At 38.4% G+C, this 11,336-nt stretch overlaps 1 protein-coding gene across 1 annotated transcript in view; it reads left to right on the forward strand.

The window, feature by feature from the left end:
* galnt18b (UDP-N-acetyl-alpha-D-galactosamine:polypeptide N-acetylgalactosaminyltransferase 18b) overlaps window positions 1-3,756 on the forward strand; it is a 66,010-nt gene extending 62,254 nt beyond the window's left edge. Inside the window, exon 11 of the mRNA XM_046387876.1 lies at window positions 3,090-3,756. Within this exon, the coding sequence (XP_046243832.1) occupies window positions 3,090-3,236 (147 nt within the window). The 3' untranslated portion in view covers window positions 3,237-3,756. The remainder of the gene's footprint in view (window positions 1-3,089) is intronic.
* The last annotated feature ends 7,580 nt before the right edge of the window (window positions 3,757-11,336 follow it).

An 11,336-nucleotide genomic window follows, 5' to 3' on the forward strand; every position in this document is an offset into this window, starting at 1 on the left:
GTTAATATTCAGCCTTGAGTGAATGTCATTTGTTTATCGTGATGGGTAAACCAATCGAGAAGGTAGCATTGACTGGAGTTCCCCTCAGTCATGCAACTTATTTAGACACAAAGACTCATTTAAAATTTTATGATTGTCTTTCTTCATTGGCGCCTCTGCGCTTGTAGACTGTGTTTAACAAAGCAAGCAGCCAAGTCTCAAAATGCCTCATGACAGCAAGGGAATTTACTGTGCGCTTTGATTTGGGTCTTAAAAAACCTCATATTGTTACCTGCTATGCTGTCAGTGCCGTGTTAATTATACATTTTGTTCCTCTTTCAGCCAAATATGTATAAAATCCTTTATATGCTTCATATTTCATGCTTGTTATAACAAGTACAATATTCATTTGAACGTACCACTTCTCTGCTGGCTGTACAGGCGCATTTGTTTGGTTTTACAGCATGATGGACGCAAAGTGTGAAAAGGTTTGAACTCATGCTTCATGTATCCTCACACTGAACTTTAAGTGGTTATTTTTGTTAACTTTGTATAATTCAGTAAGTAGGATGGAGAGTATCATGTCTCTGAAATGAGGAATCAATTATTGATGCAGTTTTGACTGCACATGTGCAAAGTGTGAAGCTCCGAATAGATAGTTTCTTACTTCAAATCTTGCACTGTTCTGCACAGCACCTGATTAACTGGAGATATTTTCATCTCTTCCCAGTGAAATGTGCAAAATTGCTTCACTTCCCTCATTGTAAAGACCTCTAATTATCCAAGTAGAAGTGACTTTGATAAGCCTTGGTCTGTGAAAGAATGAAATATGTGTTTCCATGTAGTGATTAGTCATATGTTGGCGGGTGCTGATTTTTCTGAGAAAAAAAAAAAGCAGCACATGTTCAGCGGGTGGGACTGTTTGGGCTGTTTATAATGTGTGTTTTGTAGGTATGTGTGGGTGATACCTTTTTATTTTTTCACAACACATACTTATTGTTCTATGTATGGCATAGTAAATATAATGCAGAACCTAACAAACCACAGCATCCTAAATCAAATAGCAAGCTACCAACAGGCGATATGCTCATCTATACATTCATTAGCCAACACCCAGAGGGTGTTTTAACGAGCAGAACCAAGACATTATATAGATAACTAGGCTGAGTACCCAGAGCGGCTCCTTTTATCAGTTTCAGATTTTCAGGGATTCTGGGTTTAACGTTGGCCTAGTTCCATGCCTCTGAATCACCACCCACATCTTCGATTTGTTCAGCCTTTCAAATAGGCCTTGTGTTGTGCTAATGGATGCCTTTTTCCTCCGGTTTGAGTCAGCCAATCAGGATTAAGAACAGGGATGTAATTTTTCAACCAGAAAAGTACACACATCTGTGAGTGGAAGTAAGGCTGTGCGTGTGGTAAGTTGACCTATAAATAACAACTGTTAGCAAATATTAACTGTGCTTAGCAACTGATATAAAAGCCTTTTTGTCAGTGGGATGGATGCGTCACTTGCAACTGATTGGTTTGGATAAACAAGACAAAACACTTTCAATTTTTCTGTTAATATTAACAGATTTTATTATTCTTTTAGTGATAATTGTGCTGTAAGGTTTGGAGCTAAAGTTTCCATATTGCTTAGGCATAGTATAATATCACCATGAAGTGAGTTAACTGTATTGGCTACAAGCTCTTGTTTTTTTCATATTTGTTATATTTGTTTACATTTTAGCAACAGTATGCTAGATTAGCTATTAGCAGTTCCTGTTTGCTGAGCAGTCGTGGATGTACAAACAATTATCACTGGATTAGTTTGATATTGAAAAAAGATGCTACTATTCCCAGGCAAGGCATACATTACATTGTCTCTTCTTTTAACCAGAATTATGGAGGTTTTTGCGTGAAGGTGTAAGACACACCCTTGTAGCCTACCAGCGCAGAGGTTTTAAAGCTACGTGATATCCTCCTTCAGCTGTGTGGCATAATCTCTGCTACAATAACTAACTTTCTGTTTTTAAAACACCTGCAGGTAGATAATTTTGATATAGTTTTCTTAGCTGAAAGATAAAAACAAATATCTTACATCAACATCTCTGAACAGGGCTTAAACAGGCTGTTTAATGCACGTTTCTTTTTACACGTTGGCAGGCTCAGGCAGTCTGATCCAGCCTTGGAAAATAAGGGCAGTGGAGCTTATGTCTGCACCAAATGTTTCTCAGTAAATACTTCTTTAAAAGTCTCTCCCGTGGGTTCTGTTCTCAGCTAACAGGCAAAACCTTAAAGGCAAAAATAAATATAATAATGTTTTTTCACATCTTTGTTTCCCAGTTGCATTACATAATGATTGAGCTTGAAGGTTTATTTTTGACCTTGCAAAGCAGCAGCTTAATAAAAGAAGGTCCGACTTACTTGTTGATTCTGTGCAGCACAATTTTAACAAGGCCGCTGATGGAGTTGCTCGATTGTCGCAGAGATCAGAACAGCATAGAACGTAACAGTCTTGTAATCTCTGCAGTTTACTCACTCACAGCTCAGTTCAGAGCTGCCGTACACAAAGAAGCGGATTCAATAAATATCTGAAACAAATATGGCTTTATGTAACTGATACCATTTAGTTGAAAAATGCCCTTGATTGCACGAGTCACTGCACTTTATGTGCTGGCTGAGGACACTACACATAGTACATAAATGCCCTCTTACTGCTTCCGTGCCCCTTGTGGCTCAGATTTAATTTCTCCTCCACCTCCAGTACCAGATGTTACTGTCTGTTTGTTTGTGTTTCTCATTTTCCTCTTTTGAGCCTTTTCATCCACTGTATTCTCTCCAAATTTTGGCCTGGCTAGGGAGAAAGTTAATGACTACTCTGGCAGTTGCGTAGTTTTTTTGTTTTGTTTTGTTTTTTGCCTTGAAACCATGTTGATGCTATCTGGTGGGCCCAATGAGGACGGTAGTATGAATCAGCCAAAACACCCAGAGCTCAGGGCGATTCAGCAGCTCACATCCGCATCCATTCACAGCAGTGTGTGTTTAAAGGAAGCAAGTTATATTGTGCGCACAAATTGTTCTTCTAGCCAGGCACAATTTTAACCAGGCTGCTTTTATCTTTTCAGGGAGGATCCATTCAGAACAGGAAATCAAAGAGATGCCTTGAGCTGGTAGTGAGCAGTGACAATGAGTTCGGCTACCAACTGGCTCTGCAGAAATGCACTGGACAGAAATGGTTCATCACAAACGTGCTGTTTAACAGCTCCCTATGATCGACTGCTGAAAGGAACATGTCAGTGAATAGCACACGGGACTGGATAGAGATGTTTCTTTTGTGTGCCCATGTGTGTGTGCAAGTGTGTGTGTGTGTGTGTGTGTGTGAGAGAGAGAGAGAGAAGCAGGAGTCCAGAAGAAAAGAGTGGTGCATGATTCGACACAATCATTTTCAGCACCATGATGTCTTCAGATGAGCAGTCGACATCACATCGTAAATGTTAAACATTTTATTTTGCCAACAGGATCAGCCATAGTTGGCAACTATTTTGCAGATTTGACAAGGTATTATATTTAGAATATTTTGTGGTAAATACAGTACAGTCCGAGTTTTGTTGACTTAAAGGATGTAATGGATCTAATATGTTTTTGTAATGTTCCTAATTGCTACCGTGTAGCAAGCTTTCTGAACCTGTCCCTGCTGTAATCATTTTAATTTAGTGTCTCAGGTTTGTAGCTTTGTTATGCGATTTAGCTGTACAGTTGTGGGAACATGTTTAAATAAATCTGAAAATTATAGATTATTTTGTAAGTGTTAATATTTCAAATATTTGTAATATGTAACAGTAAAATAACTAATGTAAGCTGCTGAGTGCAAGTGCCTTTTTTCTTTTGTTGTAACAGGCAGAATCTGGGATTCAAATCAAATTTAAAACCTAAAATAGACTGCCCTATGTTTGAAATTAAGATAACTGGAATCTACTGTCAATCTCAAATATATTTTTGATCATCAAGAATGTTTGGTGTGTTACATTTGCCCTGATAATTCACTGCAAATAGAGAAAACACAAGCAAAAATAGAAAATGTCTTCACCAATCTGACAACAATATAGCAATAACAAAATAGCATGCACTGGAAGCACATGCACTGGAAATTGCACTGCAAGGTTAGAAAACACAACTAAATACATAAAACAAAGCAAGTTCAGAAATGTTGCAAGTGCCAGGGAACAAAGTGGAACAGCACTGCGTGTGTTGTCTTTGGCGCAGTGCAACATGTTGAGATCTCAGAGCCACCGTAGATTTGGCCTTCAGAAAGGAATTTTTGTTGAACAATCCAGACTAACGTGTATGCACACAGCATTTAGAAAATACAGCGTCATGACGGTGATGTTGTCAGGTTGTAATGACAAATATAAGGACAGAAGCTTGGGGCTGCTGTTCTGCACCTGAGGAGGAGACGAGTGGCACAGCCTGTTTTCAACATGCCAGTCCTCATTACCATTTACATTCGAGCAGAACTCTGCAAACCATGGCATTAAAAATACATAGAAACCCACTTTCACCAAAAGGACCTCCCTCAATAACACATTTTAATATATGCAATAATGCATGCTGAAACATTTGAATGAAAGAAAGACAACTAAACCGTATTCCCATGTACATTACTTACATCATCTTTTAGCTGACCTGTCATCCTGATTTTCAAGGCTGGAGCACTTTCCAAGCATTACTTAACAGCGTTAAAATGACTGTGCTGCGTATGAACATTTGCTTAATATTGTACCATCATACATAGATTCATTGCTTATGTTGATTTGACACATCATCACACAAAATACACTGCAGAGAGTGTATGTCCCACAGTGATGTGGCTCTCTCTCTCTCCGTCTGAGTCACATACAGCATCTCAGAAAAGTGTTCTCCTGATTTTAATGAAGATAATGTGTGTGTATTTCCCCTTTGAGATCTACCATTTGCAAAATTACAGTCATTTGCATTGCTGTGGAAATTAAACACTGGCTTTTAACAGGTACGTCTCCTGCCTTTCTGGAGTCATGAAAAATTGTATTCTCATGGTCAATTTGTCACAGGAGCAAAGCACCTCTTCAGTGTAAACTTTCCAGAAAAACTATAATCTGAATTTGCCCTGTATGAAAAAAAAAGAGAAATATGTACTCACTCTCTTTATGGAATAAAAAGGCAACAAGTATTATTTGTATTACCTGGGGGAAACATGATGCTTACTGTTGGGTAGAAGGAATCCCTCTCTGAGTGAAAATGTGTTTAAAAGAGAAATATTTTTGTTTGATTCCAAACAGTTTTGTGGTTGTCCTTGATAATTGTTTGTTTTATTTGTGCTTTGTTAAGTGCAAAGAACTCTCTCAGTAGGACTCAACAATTTGGCATAAACATGATGTTTGGCTATAGTGAAGAAAAGCTGTATGTACTCAAGTGAAGCTTTAGATTACTGTATATAAATTACACTCTAATTATCTAGCACATTTAGGGCATCAGTAAAATATACTAGACAATAGCACCAGAGATAAAGACAAGAGGCAGTTTTGTGCTTAAGGAGGAAATAAAGACATTTTTGAATTACTTTGCATCTGTTTAAGAACATCATTACAGGTTAACAATCTAGGTTAACAGGAACAATAAAACAGAGCAATAGTGTATAATCCACTGGATCCACATCCAGTGTAAAATCAATTAAACTATACCTACTGGCACTTGACAAAGCTATTGTAAAAGGACACAGGGCATGTACTGGGTAATTCTTTTTATAAAGCATTTATATATATATATATACTGTATATAAATATATATATATATATATATATTTTAATTTCAAAGGTTGTCTTAAAGGCACCACCTTATTTCCAGTGCTTCTCTACAAAAGTATTTCATTTTTACTCTGTACTCTGTAATTGTAGTTTTCATATAGATTGCATTTGAGTCCAGTTCATGAGCTTTTTAGACAATAGTTAAACATTTTACGAAAACATATGGTTATTTCGTCTTGCCAAGAATTAGATAAGAGGATTTATACTACTCTCAAACCTGTACAGAAGTAGCAATCAGTGCTGTTAACAGCATCTGTCCTCTAGTAACTCTATAGCTAATACCTTGTTTGTATAATCAAACAAAAGCCAAAGTATGAAAACATGCATTTTGTGGTTTTATGTTATTTGTCATATTATTTTCTGACACACAACTCCTGGAAGTTACTGGTCCCAGCCCAGAAATACTGTGCTGCACATAATACCTCCATATGTCCATATTTTGAGCTTCAGGTTTTGTATGGATGAACAGACGAAATACATTTTGTTAATTCATGACCTTTAGATGTGTTGTTGGGTTTTGCTGTTGGGCAGTCAGACTAGCTGTTTCTTTATGCCAAACTGAGCAAAGTCGTTTACTGTAAAGACATGAGGTAGCCTACAGATCTAAAATATATCTGAGAAAGAAGTGTATTTCTCAAAATACTGAACTATTCCTTAAAGTAACTCCCCCTCCCCCCACCTTTCTCCCCCTTTTTCTTCCTGTATTTCAGTCTCTCGCTCCATCTCTATAATTCATCTATTTGCTACTTGTGGGAGAAAGCTCTGAGAGGCAACTTATCATGTCTTGTCATTATTTTCTGCCCCCGACACAAAGACATAAAACATTGAGGGATATATTCCTGGCACAACTTGTGGTGTGTGATCAGGGGAATCAGCTGAGTGTTGAAAACCATATTGCGAAAGGAAGCAGCTTGTCAGAAGTGAGAATATCTGAACACCCCATAGGATCCACAGAGGAGGTTTTCTCTGTTCTCTCCCCTGCAGGTGAGCGACATGTAGCTGAGGGGAGGCTGTCAGTACCGCAGGGTGAATGGGACAACACACAAACACAGAAAACAGAAAATGGGAATAGTCTAAGCACCTACTTCTCATTTGAAAATAAACATAAACTCTGCCAAAGATAAAATGACTCTCCTGCAGCAACAACCTGCAGCAAGCCAACAGCATTAGAGGAATGCTTAAGCAGAAAAACAGATTTGCCAGAACAATGCATGTGGGTGTGAAATTTGTGTTCACTGTGCAGCCAAAAAGCTTCACATGTGGATAAATGTCACTGTTAATTGTTTTTTGTGAGAGTGAATCTGAGTTGAAACTGTGTAGCCATGGCTACGAGTCCTAAGCTGCACATTCTCTGCATTCTCACATATCCCCAGGCATCAGACCATAGGTGAGCATATTAACTAAAAAAAAAACTGACAGGATGTAATTGCCAGCAGATGCAGATGTAACTTTAATCTTTGCCCTTTTTATGCCACGCTTGAATGCTTTCAACCTATGCAAATTAATCGGCCGACGAATCCATTTGTTTTTGTGCGTATCTGTCAGTGGTGTATGTGAAGTAAAAGAGCACAATAGCGAATAAGGGATTTGTTAAAGTAGAAAATGAAGTTGTGTATGGGAAAAACAAAACTTAAAAAGCTGAAAGGGAGAGGGAAATCATCTCCGACCAGCTGCCATGTCGGAGAGTTGGTTTAGTAAATAGACAGAATTAGTTAATGAAAAAAATCACTCCTCTTTACATATAGGCTATTTTAAAAACTATGTAAAAATATAGTTTATAATAATCAATGAGAAAACTGATACATAACTACAGACAAAAAATGAAATTATGCAGTTTCAGTCCCAATCAAATCCAAAGAGAAATATCTGTCTCTGTAGACACTAAACGCTCCTCTATGTTCTGTTATCTGTTCAGTGCTGGGCATGCAGTGCATTGTGGGTATTTAGAGGCTTGTTGGCTGAAATCTGCCATCTGTTGCAGCTGGAGATGAGGGAGTGAACCAAAACAGAAGTGTTGAGGGCTGGAAATCCAAAACAATGAGCTGAAAGAAGCTGAGTTTCAGCTCTGAGTTGAGGAGAACTGCAAAGCCAGGAACTCTGCGGGTTCAGCGCCATGAGCATTAAATTTCACATTATACTTTTTTTTTGATCAGTTGTTAATACAAAAATACTGATCAGCGCAGCTCTAAAATCTTTAAGTTGTTTTTCTTTCTCCAAGTTTAACACTGCAGGCCACTAATAGTCATGTTGTTTTCAGCAGTTAAAACGTTGACTCATAATATTACATATTTCAGCTTTCTGTATCTTCCAGTCAACCGAATCATCAACACGGAGTTTAAAAAGCCACAGGGCTCATTTCCTGCACTGCTGGGAATACTGTTATATTCAGTGAGTGTTAAACAAGTGAGAGGATGTCGGTATTGTGACATTTTATCTATTACAATTTAACTATCTTTTGACAGTGATGGATGAAGCGCCATGAGGAAGCCTATAAATCAGATTAAACAGTTAAAATGGATATTGACTGTATTATCTGCAGTCTATTTGCTTTTAGCCCTCAGTAACTTCTTACAGAAGTTAAATCTATCTAGCGCTGTAAGAAAGCGTGTGTTATTCCTCTTCTGACACAGATATCAGCTGCTACTGAATCAATCGCTGATCATCAGCTTAATTTATTTAGTTTGGACAAAAGCTGAGTATACAAATACATTTTCCTGAATGAAAACTTCTGCTGGCCATCCAACAGTTTGTGTCTCTTAAACCCCATGACTTCATGACTGGATGTCTCCTTTGATATTTATTCCAGAAATCATTTCTCCTCATACAAGTTAGACTGTATGTTACATTCATAATTGTTGCTCTGATGGAAACATGTTATGTCACACTCCTGTGCACCAATCAGGACTTAGGAACATTTTAATCAAAACATGCTGACAGTTGCGGTGTTGCTTTCTTTTGACAAGCCACTGTAACTGCAGCAGCTTAACAGAGTTTTTGGCTGATGAATTCCTTTATATATATCTATCTGTATATCTACCCATCCTTCCATCCAGATCCTCCAAAAGTTAATCAGGGCAAAGCCAGGAAACCTGTTGTGAAGATTAACATTTTGGCTCAGGAACAAAGAGAGCTTGGTACAGCACTGGTTAATCAAAATTTAATCACACCTCAGAGCGTGATTCAATCTGTGCTTGTCACACAGTACGTTAGGTGAGATACATATTTATGGTTCATTTTGCTGTGACAACAATAGTCTGCCCTCTGACTGCTCGCTGACAACACCCACCCTGACACCACTGACCTGAGAAATTTCAGACAGCCGCTCTTATCTAAACCAGCAGAAAAGGCTGAAGTGCCTAAACTCACAGACTACAGACTCTCAAACAATGTCTAATCACTACAATCTGGATTTAGAGTCTGTACCTCTGCTCCTGCAGTGCTGTTGAGAGAGACATCTTGTGAGCACTGAAGCAAAACTCTATTTCTATTCTTGTCCTCCTGTGCACAGAGCGGCATTTGATACAAGATCCTCCTGAACAGATGAATTGATTATGAAGGCCTCCACAGCTAGAAGATTTTCCTGTTCTTCCACTGGATTTAGAAACGATTTGAGTTTGTCTAAGTAAACACAAAGTGCTCTGCACAGCATATAGATCTAAGATCTGTGCTTTAATGCAGATCATAGACATCAGTGTTGCCGTGCCATCAGTTTTTACCTTCACCTTCAGCTGTGTGCGGTGCTGAAATTCTACACCTGAATGCAGATAAGACCGAAGACATGACTCCATGCGCGCGTCTAACACAGTCTGTCAATCAGTCTGCCTGTCTGTGTTTGTAATTGTCAGGGTCTAATTGCTGTTGTCTGTTTGTAACTACTGAAATTCTGTAGGCTGCTTTAGTACAGATTTGAGGTACATGAGTATTTCCAAACACTGCTTTAAAGTCAAACTCCACTAATTTCAGATGAAAAATGTGCTTTTTATTTGGCAGCCACAGTTACTAGTTACTTATCAGATTATTATTGTACATAAAACACATTTCAAGCTCCTATAAAAATGCAGTGCACTATTAAAGATGAAACTAGAAGTTTTGGATTTTGAGTGCTTAACTTAAATAACTGTTTGAGATGGTTTAAAAAGTAATAGAAATTAGAGCTTTTTTTCTTTCACCCCAGTAATCATTTCATGACCCCTTTGGATGGGCCCAAACCCTTAAAAGTTTACACCACTGGATTATGTTATCTAATTGTATGATGAAGCTTCTCCTCGAACCAGATAGCATGCTGCTTACATACTGTCAATGTATTAACAATCCAGTCATGTATTACATAATTGTATGTCAGTATTTCAAGTCTTTAATTAACCATAAATGCCAAATGGTATCAGATTCCAGCTGCTTAGATGTGAGGATCTGCTGCTTTTCTCTGTTTTATATCAGAGTAAGTTAAACATCAGTGTCGCACAGCTTAAGATAAAGAGCAAACCTTCATCTGAAGTGAAACATCAGCAAGCAGAAGTCCTTTGCATCTTTTATTTGAATCCCTTTAATTTGCATGTTATAGTGTGTTTAATGTGCGATGCTTCAAACAAACAGCCTGACCCAAATGCAAAATTAATAATTTCTGGCAAACAACATCTGTCACGCAGATGGAGAGTAATGATCTAATGGTATGTGCCTTACAAGGAGTGAAGCTCATTTCTATTGCCACCTGGCTCTGGACTTATCAAGGGTACACACAACACAATAAGCTGTAATCCTCAGTATATTGCAGGAGAAAATCCTTCAATAGCCTATTTCTGAATGTCCTTACAGAACTCAATTAGATGAGCCTCGGAAAACAGATTGCTTGTTATACTGAAACTCAGACATACGCTTCCATCTAGCAATTTTGTAATATTTACTTTTCGAACCCCCTCTCACTCCACAATGTAATCATGAAACTGCAACCCCTGACCAGTTGGATTCTACAGACTTAAAAAAATTCAATTTTCTGTTTGACAAAACAGAGGTTGCAATTGTTTGAGATGGAAAGAAGATTGCTCTTACATAGTCATTCAAGCAAAAATAATGCATTATCGCTGAGAGCACATAGTGTTGGAGATGTGGCGTAACCTGAACAGAATTACTAGTTGAAGGGAAATTGAAGTTTTTGGGGAAAATTTTCTTATTTGACAATTGATACCACACTCATGTCTGTACAGGAAGGTGGAGCCAGCAGTCAGATAGCTCAACATAAATGCTGGAAACAGGGGGAAGCAGCCAGCCTGATGACAGCTGATGGATCTAAGTCAATTGCTGTGAGGACTCTTCATCTTAACTCCATGGAGCACAGAGGAGGTGAAAGCTCAGTGGGGGTGGAGGTGGGGGTCGGGGTGAGAGGGAGGTCAAGTCAGATTAGTCGATGTTTTCATGCAGCTGACTGGAAATTGAAAGGAGATATGTGAAGAATATGTTTGTCAGCACATCGCTCCAGTGGGACATGCATGCAGCACATACTGCACAGCCACAGGGCTGATATTACATCAGCTGTGT

This window comes from Scatophagus argus, chromosome 1 (genome assembly GCF_020382885.2).
Source record: "Scatophagus argus isolate fScaArg1 chromosome 1, fScaArg1.pri, whole genome shotgun sequence".
NCBI classification, from domain to species: Eukaryota; Metazoa; Chordata; class Actinopteri; family Scatophagidae; genus Scatophagus; species Scatophagus argus.